Source organism: Phaethon aethereus (assembly GCF_964289735.1).
Source record: "Phaethon aethereus genome assembly, chromosome: 3".
NCBI lineage: Eukaryota > Metazoa > Chordata > Aves > Phaethontiformes > Phaethontidae > Phaethon > Phaethon aethereus.
In genome coordinates this window covers 56,212,773-56,236,623 of record NC_138576.1, presented here as the reverse complement: position 1 = coordinate 56,236,623, position 23,851 = coordinate 56,212,773, and the positions used below count along the sequence as shown (strand labels likewise).

The following is a 23,851-nucleotide window of genomic DNA, read 5'->3' as shown; positions in this document are numbered from 1 at the left end:
CTGGTTTCATCTGTTTAAGCAATATCATCGTATTCATGCCCCTGCCTGCAAATGACCACACCAGAGCTGACCTTAAGTCATCATCTCTGGTTTTATTTTGTTCATTTGTGTGCTTTTAATAAAGTGTGATGTAAACCAGTGATAAAATAGGAAAGGCTATCCTGTATATCTTTTAAAGAAGAATTTTCATTATTATTTTTTAAAGAATTTTAGGGTAAACCAAATGTTGAGTTTAAATAATGATCTTCATTAGACAAAGTCCATCAATTTTAGTTCCCTTTTAAACCACTACATTTAAATGTATCAGAGGCATGAAATATAGTTTATCTAAATGCATAAAGTGCAGTCACTAACTGTTCACACATATAGATTAATATATCCACAAAACTGAAGACATTCTTTCAAAACAAATATAATACTTTAAATGTCCCCTCTTTTCTTCATTTTCAAGTCTTTTAATCAAGATTTTTATAGTTCAGATTTGGTTTAGAGAGGCTTATAAATGCAGTTTTTACAGGGTTCTCCAAATAAAAAGCAGGCACAGCTGGTTATGTTATCAAAACAAGGTTGTTAGAAACAATGGAATACCCTGTTACCTGAATAATTTTCTTACACTAGAAGAACACTGAAATTCAGCATTTACTGGTAATCCTGATAGATTTCCATGATTGTTACCCTGTACTTTGAACAGATGCGGGTGGGGTAGGAGGAGAAGGAAGGTCAGTATATGAAAACCTAAAACTATGAGAGTAAAAAGGGCACAAATACAATCGTCTAACATTATATGAAAGTTTGGCAGCTGTACTCAGTATTATCACACTATTCAAAACTGTTGTATGCTGTACAAATCTAGGTTTAAAGTGTCATTTGCTAAAATATCTCATTATTCAGAGTTCATAAAGTAACAGCACTCCTATATACACTTCTTACATTTCTACCTTCTGCTAAAAAGACTTCAAAAAGAGGTTTCTTCCCTCCCAGTTACATCTTAGTCAAAACTGACCATTAGTCTTAGAAAATTCACTTCAAGTCCCACGTTCAATTACATTATAGTATATATTGCTGTAACATCAAAGTGAAACATCTTAGGATCTTAACTTGCATGTAAAAAAAAAATTCTAAATATGAAATGGTACTGTAAATGATACCACCTTTAACCTGTATTTTTCAGTGCATTGAAATATTGTTTAGTGACAAGCACAGTGCCATGGGATAAGTAATTTGAAGTTTAAATTGCAGCTTTTTATGAAGCATGAAATGCTCTCATATGTCAAAGATTTCACTTAACCCAGGAGTTTGATGTTAATACATTAATTACAGGTAATAAAAAAATAATCATACTTCAGAGTTAACCCGAAGTATTAATTTCTCCAAATGAGATATAGTACTAATACACCAGAAACACTACTTATAATTTAAGTCGAAGCAGAGCATACATTTTTCTGTATTCAAAATTGTTAATGTAAGTGTTAGAATTCTATTTCTTTTAATGTTTAACAGCAAACACTGTATATTGTATATTGTAATATTAGGCTCTAGCCTAAATATTTAGATGACAATAACTTCTAGTTAGTTTTGGTGTCCACATACTTAATGCTATTTACAGTACAACCAACTTTTCCTTCAACTGGAAAGGAGTGATTCACTATTCAGTCTTCACTGCAGTATTTCTATTGTCTTACCAAAAGAAAACCGAGTTAGTTAACTTAAAGACCAATTCAAGTGGTGGTAGCGTATTTGGTCAAAAAAACCCCAAAACCAAACCAAAACCACCTATTGTCTAAACTTCTAAGAAGCTGCTGTACTAGAAAGGCAGACATTGCAATGTTTCTCAAACTAAAGTCGTGTTACCACATTTTGACAGGAGATGGCTGTCAACCATCTGCTTGGCAATTTGTGCAAACCACCATCTCTGTCATTCATAATCACAGCATTCTTGTGGTAACTACAGCAACTGCTTCCACTGCAAAGTACTGTATGTGTGGCTGACTTTTAATGCCATTTAGCAGCCTTAATTACAGAGCCAACATCGAATAACCAGCAAGCTCCCTGCTGATTCCAATTTCAAAACCTCTGAAATACTCCTCTTCCCACATAATTCAGAAAAAGCTTTTTCATATATTCAATATTATATTAGGTAATTAGCATTATATATGTATATCTATTATGTCTTTAAATACATTTTATAAATAAATTCCAACAGTGTGTTGTAAAGTAATGCATAAAGTTTCACAATTTAAATAAATATTTTTCACATTCCAATTCAGCTTCTTACAAGCTCATCTTTATTTCATGCCTTAGTTCTGAAGCAATGTTTTTGCTTCAATACAAGAGGTAGATTTGATAAGAGACTGGGCAAGTCAAGCCTACTGCCAAAAATGCAAATGCCAGTAACTGTATTGCTGATATGCAGTTTGAGACTACATGAAAAATTCAGAACCACTACCTAAAATCCTACCAAGTCTTAGTTTAACAGTTCCCGTTAAACCACACTTAATGCTTTACTTTAGACATGATTACTCACAGTTGTTTTCTGTACATAAGAGATAATGAAAAACACAAATACAAAACAAAGAACAGTTGTATCTAACACAATATATAAAAGTGCATGAGCTGCTTCATCTATTTCTACAAAACATGTTTAACTTTTCCTCTAACTTCGGCCATAACAAAAAGACCTCTGGGGAACAAAAAAAACCAAAACCAAAACCCTGCAAGTGTTTACATTTTATGCACCTCTTCACAACAGTTTACAGCTGAAACCCCTCCATTGGAGCCTCCTGCTGTTGAAACACAAACTGCTGCTGACTTTCATCCACCTGAGGTGCAATACTGGAGTCCTCTTCTTCGACACCAAAGTAATGTTCTATGAGTTCAAAAGCCTTTTGGTAGATCTCTTGATTTTCATGCCTCTGAAGAAATTCAATTTTATCGAGTCCTAAACTCAAAACAAAAAATTTTCAAAATCTAGATTAAAAAATGCAATCCCAAGACATCTTGATTCATTTGATATAATCAATTCTTAATTTCCTAACCCATGTACTTCTAGTCTTCATTTTCTGCAGCATTTTCTGCTGTCCAAGCTAGTTTTAAAACTATGCTAAAAGAATATCAATTAAACTAAGGAGGAGGAGGCGGCTGTAGTATCTACAAAGAAATTGAATCTGTATGGAATTAGGATAGCAAACTATTTGCTATAGCAACTTCCAATATCCACACTTCTTTTCTTTCACTCTTTTAGTCTTCTCCAATTTTAAATTCTGTCCCCTATTATGGAGTCATCACTGGGAAGAGTCTGGTGTCTTTTTTCAAATTTAATTTTAAGATTTGAAGATCCTGTCTTTCCAACAGCTTATTATTTGCAAGCTAGAGGACATAATTCTGCAAGCAGAGCAGAGGTTAAGTGCTCAGTGGTCAGTTAGGCTGAATCAAAACTCCTTTTTAGCTGTTTAAGATAATTCAGTTTTCACTTAAATTGGATTAGGAATAGCTCATACAAACCCTTCTGGTGACTACAAAAGCCAAAGCACAAGGGTGATATAATTAGCTGTTTCCCCTACTTGAGCTTACACTCTACAGCTTTAGCAGTCTACACTTAACTGGTAAAGGAAAAAAAAAACCAAAACCACAAACCTAGACATTCAGTAGTTGAACTTATGAATAGACTCAAAATCTGGAACAGAATAAATTCCATTAAAGTATTCAGTACTTATTCTTCTTAGATGTTAGACTGCAAAATAAGTTCTCCAAGTATGCACTTAATTTTAGAAATGAAACTCAGTAACGGGGAATTCAAACTTAAAGGCTGCTTTACAGAAAAGTTAGTGCAATCTAATCAGATATAATGTGGTCAACTAGAATTTTATTAGCAGTTTCTGAAACACAAATACCTGCCAATTTTGTTTTAAGCTCAGAGCTACAAAAAGATAACCCTCCATAAATAATGCCAGCTTCATTATAAGCCAGGTTTAACATTAATTTTGTTTATAATTAATTTCAACTAGTCATGAAATTCCGCCAATGTCATTTTAGTTTTGATACTGTCTTTAAAATGTGCTTTAATTCAACAACTCTTAAAGGAAGAAACAGAACAAAATACCTTCACAAATTAAGTACAAACTTATTTAATTTTATGATCTGAAGTTGATTTTGCTATTACTGATGCTTACTATGCTAAAAAGTGATCTGACTTTGGGAATAAGTAAAACAAACTCTGATCTCATATCCCTGTTGGTAATGAAACTGTACCAGACAGGACTATATATTAAAGTGATAAAACAATATTTAGGATTGGCTGACAAACTTTGGCAAACCATGGCTCCCATAGACTAGGGCACATGCGTGTTAAATATTTCTGAGAAAGTTTCTCTAGAGGCACATTTCATAAACTGACCACAGACAAACATCCACAGGTTTTCTGCATTTAACCGCTTTTCCCACCATGTTATGTTACTTAATTTATGATGCTTTCATGTCCACCTATGCTTGAAGTAAAAATTCTAATACCAAACTTACCTACAGATGGTTCACAATGGTTTTGCTTTTTACAGCCTGAAATAAGGAAGTTCAGGTATGTAATTTTACACAAAGTAATTTCTTACCGTATGCTTCCTCTATAAGGGCACAATAAGGATTAATGCCCATTCCATTTTGCTTAGACTCTTGTTCTCCAAGACGCAGAATATTTTCAAGACCATTTAAAGCCACCTGCACTATTTTTGAATCCATCACAGTCAGGAGGTCACAAAGAGGCTTCGTACAACCTAGTGCCACCAAATACCTTTATAAAAGTAGAAAAAACAGAGGGGGATGGGGGGAAAAAGAAGGACTGATAATCCAGCACATTTATTCTGACATTCCTGTCTATCACTACTGGTCCTTAATTTTGCTTAAAGAAGCGGCTGAAACAAAAGATTTCTAAAACAACACAAAGGTAATCTTAGTCTGAAATGGAGTAAATATTCTAATGTATCCTAATGAGAAAATGTAATGTGCATATTCCTAACTAGAGTTTGGAATTCATAGTCGAATCTTCAACTCCTTTTCACTTATGATCTTCAGATGGGTTTAATTGAATAGAAGAGAAAAAGTTAGTTTTAGCAGTAAGTTTTTTTCTCAGGCATTCTGTAGTGGCAAAAACATTGAGTAAACATGTTAGAGACAAGTAAGAACACTGGACATTGCTGTATACTAATGTAGTTCCCACTAGCACTCCGTTAAGATTACCTACTGTAAAAGGAAGGACATAATTGTAAATACTAAAAAAGATATCGGGATTCTGAGTATCCTATTGCTTTTTCCAATTACACACAAAATTGTGTAGGAACTTTGGAAGTCAGAATCTGAGTCCTTCTTTCTAGTTTGCAAGTAAAATCAAGACAGTAATGTTTGCCAGCATCAAAAGGTTGCTTAAATATAGCTTATTTAGTGGTTTTAAATTATTCTGCAGTTAGACAGTAGTACCTTGAAGACATTAAAAGGGCTAAAATTTTGTGACATAGGTAACAGATCTGTATTTTGTGATGAGAAACTACTTTTATGGTATTACATGCACATCTATTATTTGAAGATCCTGAATTAAAATTTGCTTAAAATATGCTAAATTTTAAGATGTTCTGTTATGCAAGCAATCGAAATAATAGCAAAAAAACAGCAACAAGATTTCCTTACCTCTGATAACACTTAGTGGTTATAAGAAAACCACGATTGTTTACATTTTAAATAAATCAGCATGCACTTATTGCAACAGATCTCCCAAATGTGCTGGAAGAGTTAATACATCACTTTCAATTCTGGCTTCCAAATAATACACTGTCATTTTTAAATCCATTTATCAATTACTGATTCAAACCAATTGCTATGCTGATGGTATTCAGGGAAACAAGAGAATATTTTATTCTAGTCATTCAAGTAGTCCAATCTTTGCAGCACATAAATAGCTGCTGACAGTAAAATTTTCATCAAACTCAATTCTGAAAAAGGAGTTTAGATATCCACTTTAAAATAATACTGATAGTAAGTTTAAAATATATGAAAAAGCCACTAACATTCCTGACGTCTCTCCATAAAGAGATACAATCCCATTGCACAAGTTTTTTAAACAAGTCTTACAAAATTTTCCATTTTCAAACACTGAAGCTGTTCGTTAACTGTACCAATTGTGTTTGACAATATAGTATCAACTCTGGAAGATAATCCCGTGAAAGCTTTAGGTATAGTATCACTGAAACAAAGCAGTATCAGTCAATTTGTTATCAAGTCTACTGCATATATTTCACTAATTTTTCTGATCTTCTACCTGTTCAGTTCCTGTGTCAGAGTTGCAAGGAATTACGGGTGTGTTTAAGATTTTGCTGCTATGTTTGTGAGGGTTCAACTGCAGAAATAAAAATGCCTTAGAAAAAGATACTCGTGCAGAGAAAATAGTAACATATACAAACTTACCTAATCTGCTCAGGGGTTCCTCCTGATGTCGCATTAGTTATGGCCCATGCTGCTTCTTTTCTGGTGCGAAATTCAGCTTTTTGAAGAATTTCAATCAATATCGGAAAAATATTTGCATCTATAACAGCCTAAGAGATAAAATTATAATATTTTATAATAATTAATAAAACTTGAGTATACACAGAGAAATAATATTAATACCTTTCACTACTAGAGTCACTGATGCCTGCTGATATCAAAGCAAACAATGTTTTGTTAGAAGGCACCACTGACTAGAAATGCTAAAATGAAATTCAGAACTATTCCAACATTGCATTACAGCAGCCATCAGAATATCTTCTTTATTGATTTCTCTGTCTTTGGACAGAGAATACTGCTTTGGACAGAATACTGCTTACTGAAGAGGCCCATTTAAAAATCATATAGCATAAGCAGTAAACCTTGAACTGGAGATCAAGCCTCAGAACAAAAGCTTCACTTTGTCCATTTTATTCAGGTTTGAAGTCTCCACAGCAAGATCTTGTCTATAATGGGAAACTGTATTATATATTTTAAATGACATTAAGTAGTAACATTTTTATCCCTGATTGAAGTAGAGGGGAAAAAAAATCACATTGAAACATGTACTCTGATTCAGAACTCTGTTTTGTCAAACAGAACATTTTTTCAGGTAACTCTAGACACCTGGAACAGCAAGTCGGGATTTAGCAGTTTCTACAAGAATATAATTCAGTATTGATGACATCATGCAAGTTTTTTATCCAAGCAAAGTGTTCAACATTTCCAAATGGGTAGAACTGGTAAATTGTCCACTTTTCACTGGGCTAGTTTGTGCAAGATGTTTTGTTTCAACTTTGAAAAAAGAAAAAGGGCTTATTATTTTAACATGTGTATTACAGTGCATAACAAAATTACAGAGAATATACCAGTAGATGATGCTCCCGCAGGGAAAAATAACAAGATCTAAGAGAATATTTTAAGTATCCTTTCATTTGTTTTATAAGCATCAACCAAATCCCTTTGAGAGAAATTAATCCGTTTCTCTAGTATAAATAGTGACAGCTATTTTTAAAGTATTATTTAATGACATTATTTCTAATAATCTTTCAAAATTTAGAAGAAAACATTTCAGGTAAAATTATAGACAGTTAAGATTAAAACAAATAATGCAGGGTCAATGTAACATCTACTTATTTCTGCTTGTGAAGGAAAAGCACATGAGTTAGTAAAACGAAAACAAAACCAAGTAACAAATATACAGGCTTTACCTGAATCTGAGCTCTGTTTCCTGCAGTAATATTAGAAACAGTCCAGCACGCTTCTTTTCGAATAGATTCCTTGGGACTACTAAGCAAGTGCAAGAGGCAGGGTAATGCAGAGCAGTTTAGAATCACCTAAAATAATTTGAGAACTGAAAATTGGATTGTACAATACACACACATAGATATGCAGGCTTGCGCAATATATATATATATATATATATATATATAAAAACACTTTACAGATTACTTCAAAAATAGGTAACACACTGCAAAATTAAAGTGTTCAATGCTGTTGTGTGTGAATAGACAATCCAGCAATTTGAAAGAATCTGCCCTCGATTAAGTTCAGACCAGAAGACTGACAACAGCAAGACTAAATAAGGCTGCTAAAGGCTAGAATATGAATAACTGAGAATAACCAAGAAGTGTAAATCTAATTTGTGTAGTTATTTGTTCATTTCTCTTTTCTATTTAATTCCATAGCACAATCCTCTCTTACAGACCTCATAGCAAATCATGCAATTAACTTATTTCCTTGTTTTCCCTTTACACTAGTTCTGTCAGCCTCTTAGATACAATTTCTTTAAAGCAGGACCTCTCTCAGTATTTCCTGCATTGTTTCAAACTCAAATCCATTGCCAAAAAAAAAAAAAAAAAATCTTTAGTCTTACTGATGCAATTTGTTCTATCACATACTGTTGCTTACAAGTGAAAACTTTGACTGTATTTCAAGACTTTTAAAAGGGAACAAAAATAAATAATTGAAGACCCATTAAAGGGGAGGGGCAGGGTGGAATGAGAAAAAGAAAATGAAGTTATTTTAATTGTGCATGGGAAGCAATGGTCAAAGCACCGTACAGGAATGAAGCAATCTACTACACACAGCGGTATAAGAGAGTGTTCATTCTTGCATAATTTAATGTTTAAAATAGCAGTCTAAACTGTCAAATAGCAATATAGATTTGTACAGAGCTTCTTTCACTGACGTAAGCAGATACCTGTACTGGACATATATTTTGCCACAATTTTCACAAAATTCTGTCGCGCCAATTAATTTTCCTTAAAATCAACTAGTCTTACCTGTGTTTGGATATCATCCCCAGTAACAATATTTCCAACTGCTCTTAATGCAGGGGATACCACCTTGTAATCATTATGCCTGGAGACAAACATTAAATTGCTTGATATTACCAAATTTGAAGTATAATTTTGCATTTTCAGTGTACAATGGTTTATCTCTGGTGCTAAATTTTTAGCTATGAAAAACACCACATTACTTCTTACCCTTTCCCCCTATTTAGCCAAATTTGACAACTGCAATCCCACAAATGAATTGCTGATTCAAGGAAAGGGCATCTCTACAGAACACCACAAATTAGAGCAATCTATCTGTCCAGCAGATTCATTTCACCCAACTCAAGTATTATTGAATACAATACTGGATCCTGCATCATCCAATAGCCACAGAAACAAAAGGGGTGTTATTAGCTGTATACTAAAACTTAGCAGCCCCCCTTTATAAACGAACTTCCCCCTTTTGTAAGCCAATAACCCTAGAAGCTAGTAAATGAAGCCCACATTCAACTGAAGTGTGCGGGAAGGAAATCTAATCAGTTGTCCTAAACCATGCACAGAAAAGAAAGCAACCTCACCATCTCCTGACAGCTTTTCACAGGGAACTGTGCTGAGCTGTCAGTGCTGGGAATTACTATCCCTGACCTACTCTGAAGTCCCCATCTGAACACAGGGATTTAGTCTGCCTTTCTAGGAAAATAATGAACCATAAACCAAATATACTGGAACAGTTCAAAAGTGACACAAGCCTGCGTCTGGACTTCATGAGTCCAAGAACTGTCTGTATTGCAACTACATCTCCTAGAAAGGTAAGAAAACAGAATACAATGGTGACATTAAAAGAAAAAGCTGAGAAATTAATTTACAATTCAAGCTTTGTCTTCAGTCTTCACTTTTCTATTCCTCCATGTAAATGAAATCCTACATAGGGGATGCTATACAGATGGACCTGGACAAGCTCGAGGAATGGGCCCGTGTGAACCTCAGGAGGTTCAACAAGGCCAAGTGCAGGGTCCTACACCTGGGTCGGGGCAACCCCCAGTATCAGTACAGGCTGAAGGATGAAGGGATTGAGAGCAGCACTGCTGAGAAGGACTTGGGGGTACTGGTGGGTGAAAAGTTGGACATGAGCCAGCAGTGTGCGCTTGCAGCTCAGAAGGCCAATGGTATCCTCGGCTGCATCCAAATAGTGTGGCCAGCAGGTCGAGGGAGGCGAGTCTGCCCCTCTACTCCACTCTTGGTGAGACCCCACCTGGAGTCCTGCATCCAGCTCTGGAGTCCTCAGCACAGGAAAGACATAGACCTGTTGGAGAGGGTCCAGAGGAGGGCCACAAAAATGATCAGAGGGATGAAACACCTCTCCTATGAGGACAGGCTGAGAGGCTTGTGGTTGTTCAGCCTGGAGAAGAGAATGCTCCAGGGAGACCTTCCTGCAGCCTTCCAGTACTTAAAGGGATGAGTAAGAAAGATAAGAAAGATGGAGACAGACTTTAGCAGGACCTGTTGCCATAGGACAAGGGGTAATGGTTTTCAGCTAAATGAGGGCAGATTTTGACTAGATTTAAGGAAGAAATTTTTCACAATGAGGGTGGTGAAACCCTGGCACAGGTTGCCCAGCAAGGTGGTAGATGTCCCATCCCTGGAAACATTCAAGGTCAGGCTGGACGGGACTCTGAGCAACCTGATCTAGTTGAAGATGTCCCTGCTTATTGCAGGGGTGTTGGACTAAATGACATCTAAAGGTCCCTTACAACCCAAAGATCTATGATTCTATAATTAAATTTTTTAAAATATAAAGGAATACTTTGGAGAAAACTTTTTTTCTCTGTCAATCTCAGGAAAAATCCCAGGAGCCAAGCAATCTAGCAAGCAACTTAAAAGGTTTCAGACTAAATTCATGTTCGTCACTTCTCACAAAATAAATTCAAACTTGAGGTGAGAAAAAACAAGTCAATTTGAATTCCTTAATATTAACAATACTGTAAGACATTTATTTGGTGAAAAGAAGACTTACATAAGCAGCTCTACCAATCTTCGACACACACCAGAATCGATAACAGCTTGAATTTTATCATTGGGACCATCTGAAAGGTAAGAGAGGGCCCAGCAAGCATCTGCTAATACATCCGGGTCACTGCTAAACAACAGTCTTGACAAAACATTTAAGCAAGGAGCAACCTAGGTTAAAGAAAAATATTGCATAAAATTAGTTGTTTCATATTTTTCAAGTTTCACAGAACATTCTATAAGGCATAAAGGTGCAAAACTATTTATTGCCAAAGCACATGAGTTCACTAATGAATTAGGACCTAAGTGGAACACCGCCTGATTAAACTAGGTATCAAATTTAAACTGACAAATTTGGTAAATTCTGATTCACAGCCTATTTATTTAGAGATACTGTATTAGGTATTTAATTTTTCATCTTAAACAAAAACCATCCACTTTTATAGGTAACCAGATGATCAGGAATTACTGATGCTTTTTTGAGTCACTCAGGGAACAGAATTTCAAACTAGTAATGTTTTTTGATATTGCCATCTTTGTAGGAGTACTGGAGATTATATGTAATAGCCTATGTTTTGCTTTACCACAAAGAAACTCAGAGTAATTCACAAAGGACTCAACATTCACTGAAACAAGCAACAGCTGACCTCAGTTCTCACTGCAACTGTAGTCTCTGGCCTTAATCTCTTCCAAGTTCCACACAGAACTAGACCATCTTAACACCACTTGGAACCTGACAGGTTTCAGCTGTACAGCTTGGGAATTTCATATTCTTTGTAGAACTTAATTCTTTATCTTAGTTACACAATTGAGCCTCTTTTATGTGTCCAACTGGTACAATTGCAAAGGGCAAAAAGCAAAAGAGCTGTTCTTATTAGCAGCTGCCTACAGGTCATCTTCTTCCACTGAAGTTTTAAGTGTTTAAGCAGAAAGAAATCTTCCTGGTTTTTTTTTACTACCACAACAAAACACTACTGAAGAATGTAACTCAGGCAGAGCAATTGAGGTGGCTGACTAATTAACATCAGAAATCTCCCCTTTTTGTTGATATCTCTCCACTTATTAAGTAGCAATGACAGTGATTACTACCTCATGAGGTAGGCTTCAAGACATGTAAATTCTCTCCAGATTATCTTTAATTATCATTTAACCTCAGTCTCTTCTACCAGAATATGCAGTGTTCAGTTCTTTTAATCTTTTAATGTCATTAACCTTACCAGAAATTAATTTCATACTGAAAATAAGGAGCCAATACTCTTATTAGCCTCTACAGTGTTACTGTCTTTATAACCACATACTGGAGAGAGGAGGAAGTGAAGGGGAGAGCATACAGGCAAATCACATCTGTCATCATAGTATAATTTAAGTGCACCTGACAGAGCACAAAACTCAGAACTTTATTCCTTCAGCATGCACTCACAATCATAAAATAAAAATAAACAGAAAAATTTTAAAAAGCTTCAATCATAAAGCACATCCTCTAAAACAGATCTGGAGAAAATACAGCCTCAAGGGATTTTGTGCTGAGTGTATTATTTGTCCATCATTTCATACCAGTGAATGACTATTTGCTTCTGACTAACTACAATCTCAAGTTTTTGAGTAATTGAATTTTATTGCTGATAGGTGTCAAAATAAATGATTTTTTGCAGATACAACAGATGGACAAGACTCTGTGATTACATTACAAAGATAAAATTGAGTCTATCTCCAGATTCAAAGATTCTGTGCATTATAACATATTATAAACATAAGCCTTCCGGAGCTTTCTGGTTTCTCAAAATGAGTGCTTTATTATACCTTACTGAAGTCTGGAGGAGGGTTCTTTCCTCTACAGAGATTTGAGAGAGCCCAGACTGCATTTCTAGTTGTTGTAAGACGATTTGAATTTGTTAACAGTCTGTCAAAGAGAGAGAACAATAGTAAAAACAATAATTTCTTATTGAAAAGTTGAGTCTTTTTATGTCTATTACCAACAGTACCTCAAATCAGAAAAAGAAATCCTATTGCTGGGCACTAGTTTCAATTTCTTTCTGTTCATAGCTTACATGCTGCAAGTATTTTCTTAGAATCAACCGAATCCGAATGGATTATTTTGTGTGGACGTCTCATTCCAAAAATCAAGTATATCCATGTAAAGTAAACAATTTCCATATGAAAAAAATCATACAACTCATCTTTTCTGAGGGTCCTCAGAAGGGGCTAGGAGAAGCAACCCTCCCTTGAATTAACTTTGATGTTTCATTCAGATAATGCAATTAATAATCATAAGAACAGTTCCATAAAAAGTTAGAACCTAAAAGATCTTCTAAAAAAATTAACACTGTACTGTTTTTGTTGAATAGAATGCAAAAGATCCAACACCTGAAAAAAACCACGTTCGCTTTCAGATATATACCAAAATGTCTAAAACTGTTAATGCTTTAAATCCTCGAGGAATGTGATCACATTCTCCTCTATTATTTTAACCTATTTTACAAATGTTTTAAAGCATTTTATTATTTTAAGCAATAATACATTGAACAAAATTTGTGTACATTTTTTTCCCTGTGATGAAGCTACCTTATATCCTATTGTAAGCATACAGTAAATGCTGTAATGATATTCTTAGTGAAGAGAAATCTTCTGGTGGAACACAGCTCATAGAACAACAACTCTGCCAGCTCATCTTTACAAGCAAATGGATAGATAGCAAAACGAGAGCTTCGAGCTACTGGACAAAGGTGGTGAAACCAGCTTATTGTCCAGCCAGTTGGAATCACACAAATGTAAGCGTAAATGAAATCATCTCTCCCATCCTATATATCCAGAACTCTGACAACACAGAGTTCTGCAAAATACAGAAATTTAATACCTGTGAAATAACTTATCTCCTTTTACAAACACTGGAAAGCTTCTATTCATGGACTATTAAAGATATGCATGAAGCTCAGGTAATCCAAAACACTAGAGTCATAGCAATATAATAAAAAAAGAAACATTCTCAATTTAGCAAAAAGCTTATATTCTTTTAAAATAAATTTTAAGTTGAGGTTTACAGTTATCTATACCTGTATACTATAGTTATCGTATTAATCTACAATACTTACTCCAAGAGGGGTGGTAATATTCCACAGTTTAAAACAAAGTCTCTGCATTCTGCATTATCACCAGCAATGTTACCAAGAGCCCACACTGCCTTAAAAAGGAAAGCATCCAAGTGAATTTATACATGCTTGCAAATCAACTTTTACAGATCATCTACATATTTTTTACAGCAAATACTATAGAAGCAAAAAACCAATATCATTCCAAACACAAAATTTCAGAAGACGACTGATTTCTATATTGCATTTTTTGTGAACTCACAGGAAGTCAATTACCTACACTTGAAGTCATCCTCTGAAGGAAAGTCTTCTGTTATGAAAATATGTTGATTCATATGCTTTTCAATAAAAAGGATACACACACTCTATTAATAGTTACACTTGCTCACTATATGTAATAGATGCAATAAAACTGGCTCAAAGTTGCAAACAACATATAAGGAATTAAAAAGTTAAGTCATGAACATTCCCTATACTAAAACTTTCAAACATGCTAAATAAAAGCCAGTAGATTACAGTCTCTCAAACAAAAAACTCAAACACCCCCCCCCCCCCCAAAAAAACCCCAAACAAACCCCAAACAAACAAAAAACCCCCAAAAAACCAAACCCAAACCAAAACAAAGTTTGGGACAAATGTTAATGAAGATTGTAATGTAGTAAGATGAAAGAGCAGAAGTATATAGGAAATAAAGCTGCAAGATAACTTAGGGGAAAAAAATCCACATTGTTTTCTACTAGATTATTTCTATTATGGTGTTTTAGATCCCATCTACCTGTAAATGCCACAATAGAAACGAGGTGCTTTCTTTTTTTCTTCAAATTGCTCAATAACATGAAATAAAAAAACAGGTTCAAAGAAACCTAAAAGAATCAGAGAGGAAAAAAACATACGGGAAAAAATACACTGAAGGTAAATTTTTATCCTCCTGGAGATAGACCAATGGTCTCGTAGGCAAATGGGGCTCAAAACCTCTCTAACCACACACAGCCCAAAAAAGACCTTCATAAATGAATTCAAGTAGTTATAAAACACTCCAAGAAAAGTTACCTGCTCCTGTACATCTTCGTGTTCTGAACTAAGCAACTTAATAAAAATTGGAACAGCTCCAGTTTCAATTACAACTTTGGTGTGTAGAAAAGTTCCAGATGCTATGTTTGTCAAAGCCCAAGCTGCTTCAAACTGTTGAGGAGCACAAAGACGATCATGTTAAACCACTCAGCACTAAAGCTTAAATTAATGAAAAACAGTTTGACATGAGAGTTGCAGAGGTTAATTTTCCAACTTTTCTTCGCTTTCCACTGAAATGCAATTATTACTATCAGTGTACTTTCCATACAATAAAATAATTGGCATTGACAAAATTGCTATTTAATAAGCACCTTCAGTATCTAAACTATTTTTAGGTCTTGGCTTGCAGCACCAACTGTAAGGAAGATTTCAGATCTCTGTTAACTAGTTCAATCTTTTCTGTTTACTCTATATTAAGGTTAAGTTAATTCTTCTGGTATGATGTACACAAGGCCCAAGGGCCATTTTCTGGGCTACCACAAGTAGACAGAACTAGTTACTCCTACCATTAGTTATGTATTTTTCAAAGATTTTCTAAAAGGGTTTCATAAAAGCTTTTCAGTTTCCTGTATTTTTTTCTTCTAAGATTCCAACTGAAAAGTACTACAATAGTCAACACAAACAAAACAGATTCTGCTCACACATCAATGCTAATGATCTTAATATACCACTCTGGAAACTCTCTTGGAACACATTCTACTTTCAACACCCATGTATTTGACCAGCTGAATACATGACACTCAAGACTACCATGAAAGTCACAAGAATCACGTCACAATTTCAATGGCAATAACAGACATTTTGGACAACCAAAATTTACAGCTTCTGTGGCTAAAAATAATCAAATTTGGTTATAACAAAACAAAAAAATCACATGCTTTCCAAAGCTTTTATTTGTTTGTTTCTAATCCCATTCCAAACCCCCAATCAGTACCAGCCAAATTCACTTGCACCAATCAAACTCACTTGCAGAGTGTAATTCTCATTCCTCTCTAGAAATTTCACAAATCTCTGTACCACTCCTGGTTTTTGTATGACTTCATCTATAGGTGGATTAGGCTCTAGGGGAAAAAAACAAACATATTTGTGTAAGTCTAACAAAAAAGGCCAAATAAATTACTTTCAGTATGACACAAACCATGAATATGATTCTCAGTTCTCATCATAATTTTTAGCATTCAATCATTTTAATCTCAAATGAAGGAGCTAAACTTTTGACTTTAGAAGACTGCAGGATCATCTCCACAAAGTGCTACAATTTAGTAAACACCCTATTATATATAATAATAGTTACACATACTATTATCCATTGGCATGTTAGTAACTCATTACAAAACACTATTCCCTCCATCAGTAGCTCAGGTCAATGGAAGAGCAATTATGACTAGATACTACTTTAAATGACCAAGCATACTTCTACCTATCATGCTATACAAATAGCTGCATTAATTTAAGAGTGCATGTCTTACAGTCTCAAAAAAAAAAAAAGAAGTTACAACTTGTTCTTTTGGCAGCTATATAATTTTTCTCCCCTCAAATACAGAATGAGAATCAGAAATTGAACCATTGCAACAAGTACTGTAAGTAATGTTAGTGTGCAGTTAGTTACTGCCCTGGACACTTCAATCAAAATATCCTTGCTTTTGTTACTTTGTCTGAAAGTCTTAACATTAGAATAACAAAGCTTTCTGTATTTAGCCATTAGGTTGGAATAGATGTGGCATGGTTTCTCTATAAACAGAACTAGAAGTTTCAGCAAGCTATATTTTAAAGTAAAACAAAACTAAAGGTTAACTGACTTTCTATGACAAAAATTGGTAATAACAAGACAGACAGAACGAAAAAAAAATCAGGCACCATTTACATACCTTTAGATAGCAGTTTTCTGAACCTCTGAGTTGCTGTGAGCTGCTGATCAGGATCATCGGAGAAAATCATCTGCACCATATCTACTGTAATAACTTCTTCCTAAAAATGAAAGGAGGATTTCTTATGTTTAGTACTCTGCACAGTAACAGATAACTTTCTGTTGCGATTTAACCCCAGCCAGCAACTGAGCACCACACAGCCGCTTGCTCAATCCCCCCTGGTGGAATGGGGAAGAGAATGGAAGAGGAAAAGTGAAAAAACTTGTGGGCTGAGATAAGAGACAGTTTAACAACTGAAATAAAAGAAAATAGTAATAATGATAACGATGATAAAAGAATATGCAAAACAAGTGCTATACAATGCAATTGCTCACCACCTGCTGACCGATGCCCAGCCAGTACCCAAGCAGCAGCCCCCCCCACCAGCTTTCACCTAGTTTATATACTGAGCATGACATCATATGGTATGGAATATCCCTTTGGCCAGCTAAGGTCAGCTGTCCTGGCTGTGCCCCCTCCCAGCTTCTTGTGCACCCTCCGCCTTCACAGTCAGTGGAGCATGAGAAGCTCAAAAGTCCTTGGCTAGTGTAAGTGCTACTTAGCAACAACTAAAACATCAGTACATTATCAACATTATTCTCAAACTAAATCCGAAACACAGCACTATACCAGCTACTAGGAAGAAAATTAACTCTACCTCCACCAAAACCAGTATCCACCCCTTATTCTATACTATCTATGTCATGCCCAGGTCCCACACTTTCTAATACATTCCAATTAGTCACCATCACTTTTCCTGTCTTTTGATATATATGCACAGATATCATTCCCTTAGTCTCTGGGCCATCCCTACAAAAATCTTCATTGTGTTCATTTAGTCCATGACTTTGGGCTCCATCTGTCATAACAGTCTTTCAGGACAGGAGACATGGTGTGTGGTGTTGTATTGTTGCATGCTGAAGCCAGTTCTGCTTCCATTATCACTGCGCTTTGCTCAGTTTTCATCAAAATTCATTCTTCATTAATCTGTGTGATTCATCCTGTAATACCACTGATAATGGCATATAGCCACCATAGAAGTGATGATATACAATGTCTTATAGCAACTAACATCATACAATTTAGTTCATTGGCTATTCTCATTCATCGATATCTAAAGCCAGCTGGATGGCTTTCACCTCTGCAAACTGACTCGATTCACCATTTCCTTCAGCAGTTTCCGCAACTTGTCCTATAGGACTCCATACAGCAGCATTCCACCTCCGATGCTTTCCCACAACGTGACAGGACCCATCAGTGAACAGGGCATATTGCTTCTCATTTTCTGGCAGATTATTACACAGTGAGGCCACTTCAGCATCAGTCACCTCCTCCTCTTCCTCCAGTGATATTCTGAAATCTTTGCCTTCTGGCCAGTCGATGATCACTTCCAAGATTCCGGGGCAACTGGGGCTTCCTATTCGGGACCACTGACCTTACTTTGTTTTATGGCAAAACCAGCTTTAAGAAGGATTTGGACTATTTTCTTCCTTTTCTCAAAAACCTCTTCCACTGTGTTGCCCCAGACAATGCAGGTGTTCTGGAGCTTCACCCTGTTCGAGTACAGCCTGGATCAATCCATGGCAAATGGCAGGGCTGTGTTTCTACCCCTGGGGCAGTCAGTTCCAGGTGTACTGGACACCCCTCCAAGGGAAAGCAAACTGTGGCCTGCACTCTGCTGCCAAAGGGATTGAGAAGAACGCCTTAGTGAAACCAGTTGTGGTGTACCACTCGGCTGCCTCTGACGCCAGTTAGTATTGAAGTTCTAGCATTTCCAGAACGGCAGCACTCAGTGGTGATGTGACTTCATTCGGGCTGCGATGGTATACTGGTAGTGACCACTCGCCATCAGACTTTCGCACTGGCTGTATGGGGCTGTTAAAGGGTTAGCGAGTCTTGCTGATCATTCCTTGGCTCTCCAGCCAAAGCAACAGCCTACGGATGGGGATCAGGGAGTCTCTGTTGGTGTGATATTGCTGCTGCTGCACTGCTGTATCGGCACCTGTTGTTCTTCGACCCTCAGCAACCGCATAACAGAAGGGTCTTCTGAGAGACTGGGCAAGGTGGACAGCTGTTTAATTTCCTCCATCTCCAAGGCAGCTATACCAAAAGCCCACCGCAGCTATACCAAAAGCCTACTGGTACCCTTTTGGGCCCTTGAAATACCCTCTCCTGAGGTACTCTATGGCAAGGATGCACAGAGCCTTGGGGCCAATCACAGTGCCTGTCGCAGGGGTTGGAGCAGCCACAGTGCCCGTTGTTTTCTGGTCAGATCCAGAGACCTTCTCTTCTCAACACTGAATAGTGTTGAATAGGGCTCAGTAGGCATGAGCCAGGCTCCAGCATGTTGCAGTGATTTGTGTCTCCCTGGAATTGCTAGGGTAACAGCATACTTTTTGCAAATGTTCTACTAGTTTTTAAGGATTCTGCACTTGTTCAGAGGTGAAGTTCTAAAACACTGGAGGTGCCTACCACCCTAAACATTTGCCTATGCTATTCCCACACACCCTGCCATTCATAACAATCCAGCCTTGGGGCAGGTCTCTGGATGGTATTCTTAAATTGCTTATTAACTTTGGACAAAACTGAAACAATTATTGCCAAGAAATACCAACAGAAGTATTTTAACTACCCAAGAATGTTCCAGACACTGAAAAATTATTGTAACGAAGGAGGAAATATCATAGAAGAAGGTAGTGACGGTGCCATTCTGTATTTCCTCCACAAAAAACCTCTTGGAGGAAGAAGTATAATTGCTAATTGTCTCCAGATGGTACCCAAAATACAGTAATGGGTTCAGTTCAAAGCTCAAATACCAGATTAAGCTCAAGGCCAGTGTTTTAATAACAAAGCTCCCAGGCAAAACATCACTAATCACTGCAGAGCACAGCAAACTGCAAAAACCAACACCAACCTTTAATACGTACAGCAAAAAAAACCAGCATGGTGCAGATCAGATAAACTAATATTGAGAACAGATGAGTCAATATCGTGACCTGCAACTGTTAACACACATAAATTCCTTAATACGTTCTGGTTAATCTGTTATCATCTCAAACCCTTCACGCCCCACGTTAGATATCAAAAAGGACTGTCATGATTTAACCCTAGTTGACGACTGAGCACCACACAGCCCCTCGCTCACTCCCCACCGGGTGGGATGGGGGAGAGGATCGGAAGAGTAAAAGTGAAAAAACTCATGGCTTGATGTAAGAACAGTTTAATAACTGAAACAAAATAAAATAAAAGTATACAAAACAAGTGCTGCACAATGCAATTGCTCACCACCTGCTGACCGATGCCCAGCCAGTCCCCAAGCAGTGCCCCGCCCCCCCCAGCTTTCACCTAGTTTATATACTGAGCATGATGTCATATGGTATGGAATATCCCTTTGGCCAACTGAGGTCAGCTGTCCTGGTTGTGCCCACTCCCAGCTTCCTGTGTACTCCCCACCTTTGCAGTCGGTAGAGCATGAGAAGCTGAAAAGCCCTTGGCTTAGTGGAAGCACTACGTAGCAACAACTAAACATCAGTACATTATCAACATTATTCTCAAACTAAATCCAAAACACAGCACTATACTAGCTGCTAGGAAGAAAATTAACTCTATCCCAGTTGAAACTCAGCCTGGTTTCTAAATACACTCTAAAGTAATTACCTCTGGAATAGGTACAGTAGAGCTGACATCAGGATCCTGAATTGGACTTTCTACCATAGATTCTTCATTTCCCGGGAGAGAAACATTTCGGCGTTTAAACAGCTAAACAAGAAATTTTGGGGAGACATTAGAACTTATAATAGAACAGGTACTGATGACATACACTTGAAGAAACACTCTCACCAATACCAGTGAAAGTATTTCAACTACTCACCTGCCTACTCATCCATACAAATGGAATTCCTACATGAAAGTTTAAAGAACACGAAGGAGAAAAACACTACTGTATCTTCAACAAGCTGTACTGGAACACTTCAGAGACACATTTAAAAACTAAAGTTCTTTTTAATTAGCAAAGATCCATAAGTGTTTCCACACATTAGAAAAAGAAGATACAGATCTTTCTACTTTTACTCTTTTAGCCTTTGTAATTAGCATTTCTTTTTAAGCAGGAAACAGCATTTTATAGTTTACAGGCTAAAGTCATCAATATGGAGCCAATGCTTGTGTTTCAGCACACACAATTCCTCCCTTCAACATAAAGTCTAAGATCTAGGGTACTTTCTTTGCATGCCAATTAAATAGCACCTATATTTAATATACAGTTGCTGAAAGATTAAAACAGAAACATTATTTTAATATAGTTGCAGAAAAAATGGTGTAGCTTCAAGGTGAATGTTCAAATTATGCAACATTAAACATTCTCTATGTCCAAAAATCGCTTGGCTGCATGCACAGCCTACACTGAAAATACATACCTGCACTGTAGTGCTTAATGAGCACCTCTTCATTTTCTGGCATACAAGCACAACATTCGCATTAGCCTGTTTTCTTTTAGAAACCAAACCTAAATTTTCATCTTCTCATCACTATACTTACAACTACTATAATTAACAATTCCAAGAATATTACATTGGTATCTTTAAAAATAAATATTAGAATCTCATTCTATTAACTAATATTTCACCTGTAAGCATAATAACGAAGCCTCCTACTAAATCCTGAAGGTTTTGTTCTCTAGATGTCTATAGACACCTAGACTTCTGCTATTGTACCTGCACAAGACTGCAGAAGCAATTCTATCTTTACATCTACCCCTATTTCAGATAGGAATCTGAAGTAAAGCATTCTCTCCCTTATTCAACACACTTTTGTACTGAGGATAGTCCTGGACACAGAACAACTGCAGAATCCTGGACATAAACAAAGTTTAACTCTATTTAAACCCCCAAAGGAAAGAGAAACAACATTCCTCTTTTGGAAGACCAGCCATTCTTTCTAGCTCTCAACAAGGACACAGAAGCTCTTGGTTGAAACATATAAACTGTTTTTGTTTAGGATCATGGTCTATCAGTTATAATTTCTTTTGGAACAAAAGCAGTCTCATCTCCCTACATAAACTTGTTCTCCCCAGTTCAAGAAGAGATGAAAAACATCAGTCCAATAAATTAAGATCAACAAGAACGTAACAGTATTCTCATTGTTACAACAGTCAGCATGGGAGAGGAAACACCCAGCATTTTCATAATTTGTCTAGGGAGTATTTACTACAAAATACAGACACAAAATTTTCACCAGGAACTGCAATGCAGTTACCCATTCACAGGTAAATGCTCCAGTATCATACTACTTCTTACTCTTACCTCTCTGGCCCAACTAATTTAAATTCTTTTTCCATGCAGTAGCACCACTTTCCCAGGAGAAGGGTAAGCATTCCTACCTTAGAGAAGGCTGTAGATCAGTGCCTGGGACACTCTCTAGGTTGTGGGAGACAAATTCAGCCACTTCAGACTAAGCAGAAAAACAAACTACATTCCTTACTTTCCTGGCAAGAAACTACTAACCATTTTGGGAAAAGGAATTATCACAAACCATTAAGTAATACAATGCTCCATGTACTCTGATCATTAAAAAGTCAAGGAGGACAACTTGAATATTATATTAATACTAATAATAACAACATATAATAGTTCAGGGATCACTAACTGGTAGCCACTGTACTAAGTTACTGTAGAAAAGCTCTTGGGCAATTTGAAGTACGGCTTCAAAAATTAAAATAATCCTCTCCCTTCTAACAGTGCAACTAAACTCTAGAAGAGAATGCAAGGTTTCTAATCCTAACTGGAAATAAGAGTATCCTTTCAGCCCAGTCTTACATATTTAAACCTAGATTAAAGATTAAGCTTCAGACACAGGTCTTGCCTCTGTGTGCCCTAGTGACTTAAGAGGGCTTCTGACCACATTTTTGTTTTATGATTCTGTTGAGAAGTGCCTGGTGCTCCCCAAGACTGCACAGAAAACAGACACTCAGCCTGGTGCTCTGGATTCTGCTCCACAGGAGGAGTCTGCTCAGGTCTTTTCGCATCTCTTAATTTAGCTTCACAAGCACTTAACAATTAACAGCTCACCAAGATACTTACCTGTTCTTCCCTCTTCTGTTTCCGAAGCTGGATTCCTTCCTCCTCTCTTCGTCTGCGCATTTCTTGGGGATTAAGTGCATTATTCTTGTAGCTTTTCATTCTGAAGTTATCTTTACCTGGGCTTGCCATGTTGTCTATTAAAAAAAGAAAAATTACTCCAAAAGGCCAAACCTTGCAAGACAAATATGCCATCTCTTGTACTACAAAAGTATCTATACCAACAGCTATATGTTCCTATAGCTGCTTGCAATACCCAGTTCATCATCAAAAATCTCTAAGGTGGAAACTGTAGAAAAATCTTTGCCAAGACAGGCATTTCTAAACTGCAGCTTAAAGTACAGATCTTCTCAGGGATCAGATACTTCATTAAAGGGCATAACCTACTGCAAAAAGACCCATAAATGAAGTTATGGGTCTTACAAGCAAACTGAGAAACAAAAAGCAAAAACATTATGTTGCTAGATTTCGATTCTGTCAGCAAGTAAAGGAATTTTCTTCCTTCTCTCATAAAGGAGACAAATTTATTAAACAATAAGGACAAATAAAAAAAAAAACCTGAAGTAATTACTGCTGCATTGTTTCTTTATTATTTTTCTAAGACGTCTATCTCACAAACATAACACAGGATCTAAAGGTTATGTTGCATTTCTTTCTAAACTGTATGCAGAAAAAACCCTGCAGAAAAACAAATTCAGTGTCAGTAGCGTACTCTTTTCCATTTTAAATTAACAAAATGATTGACCCATTCTAATTAACAGCTCTTGATAGCTTAGAGAGTTAGAATCTGCCTGTCCTTTCAGGCATACCAGTTATGAAAAGATAAAAGTGATAAAACATGATTCTGCCACTGAAGTGATCAAACTGCTGACTTAAAAAGGTTGTTAATAGCATGGTGCTAGTTTTTAAAGCTAAAACTGTAGCCT

General features: G+C 36.5%; 1 protein-coding gene across 1 annotated transcript; it reads right to left on the bottom strand.

Moving 5' to 3' along the window:
- Positions 1–2,750: 2,750 nt before the first annotated feature.
- On the bottom strand, positions 2,751–23,547 carry KPNA5 (karyopherin subunit alpha 5; the record flags this gene model as incomplete). Its single annotated transcript, XM_081998455.1, has 13 exons — positions 22,929–23,547; positions 20,509–20,610; positions 16,813–16,912; positions 15,911–16,005; positions 14,924–15,055; positions 13,877–13,965; positions 12,588–12,687; positions 10,795–10,958; positions 8,787–8,865; positions 7,713–7,838; positions 6,445–6,572; positions 4,602–4,780; positions 2,751–2,938 (listed from the first exon to the last, which is right to left on the bottom strand). Exons 1-13 carry the CDS (start codon positions 23,118–23,120, stop codon positions 2,751–2,753), a joined length of 1,674 nt encoding a protein of 557 aa, XP_081854581.1. The 5' UTR covers positions 23,121–23,547.
- Positions 23,548–23,851: the final 304 nt, after the last annotated feature.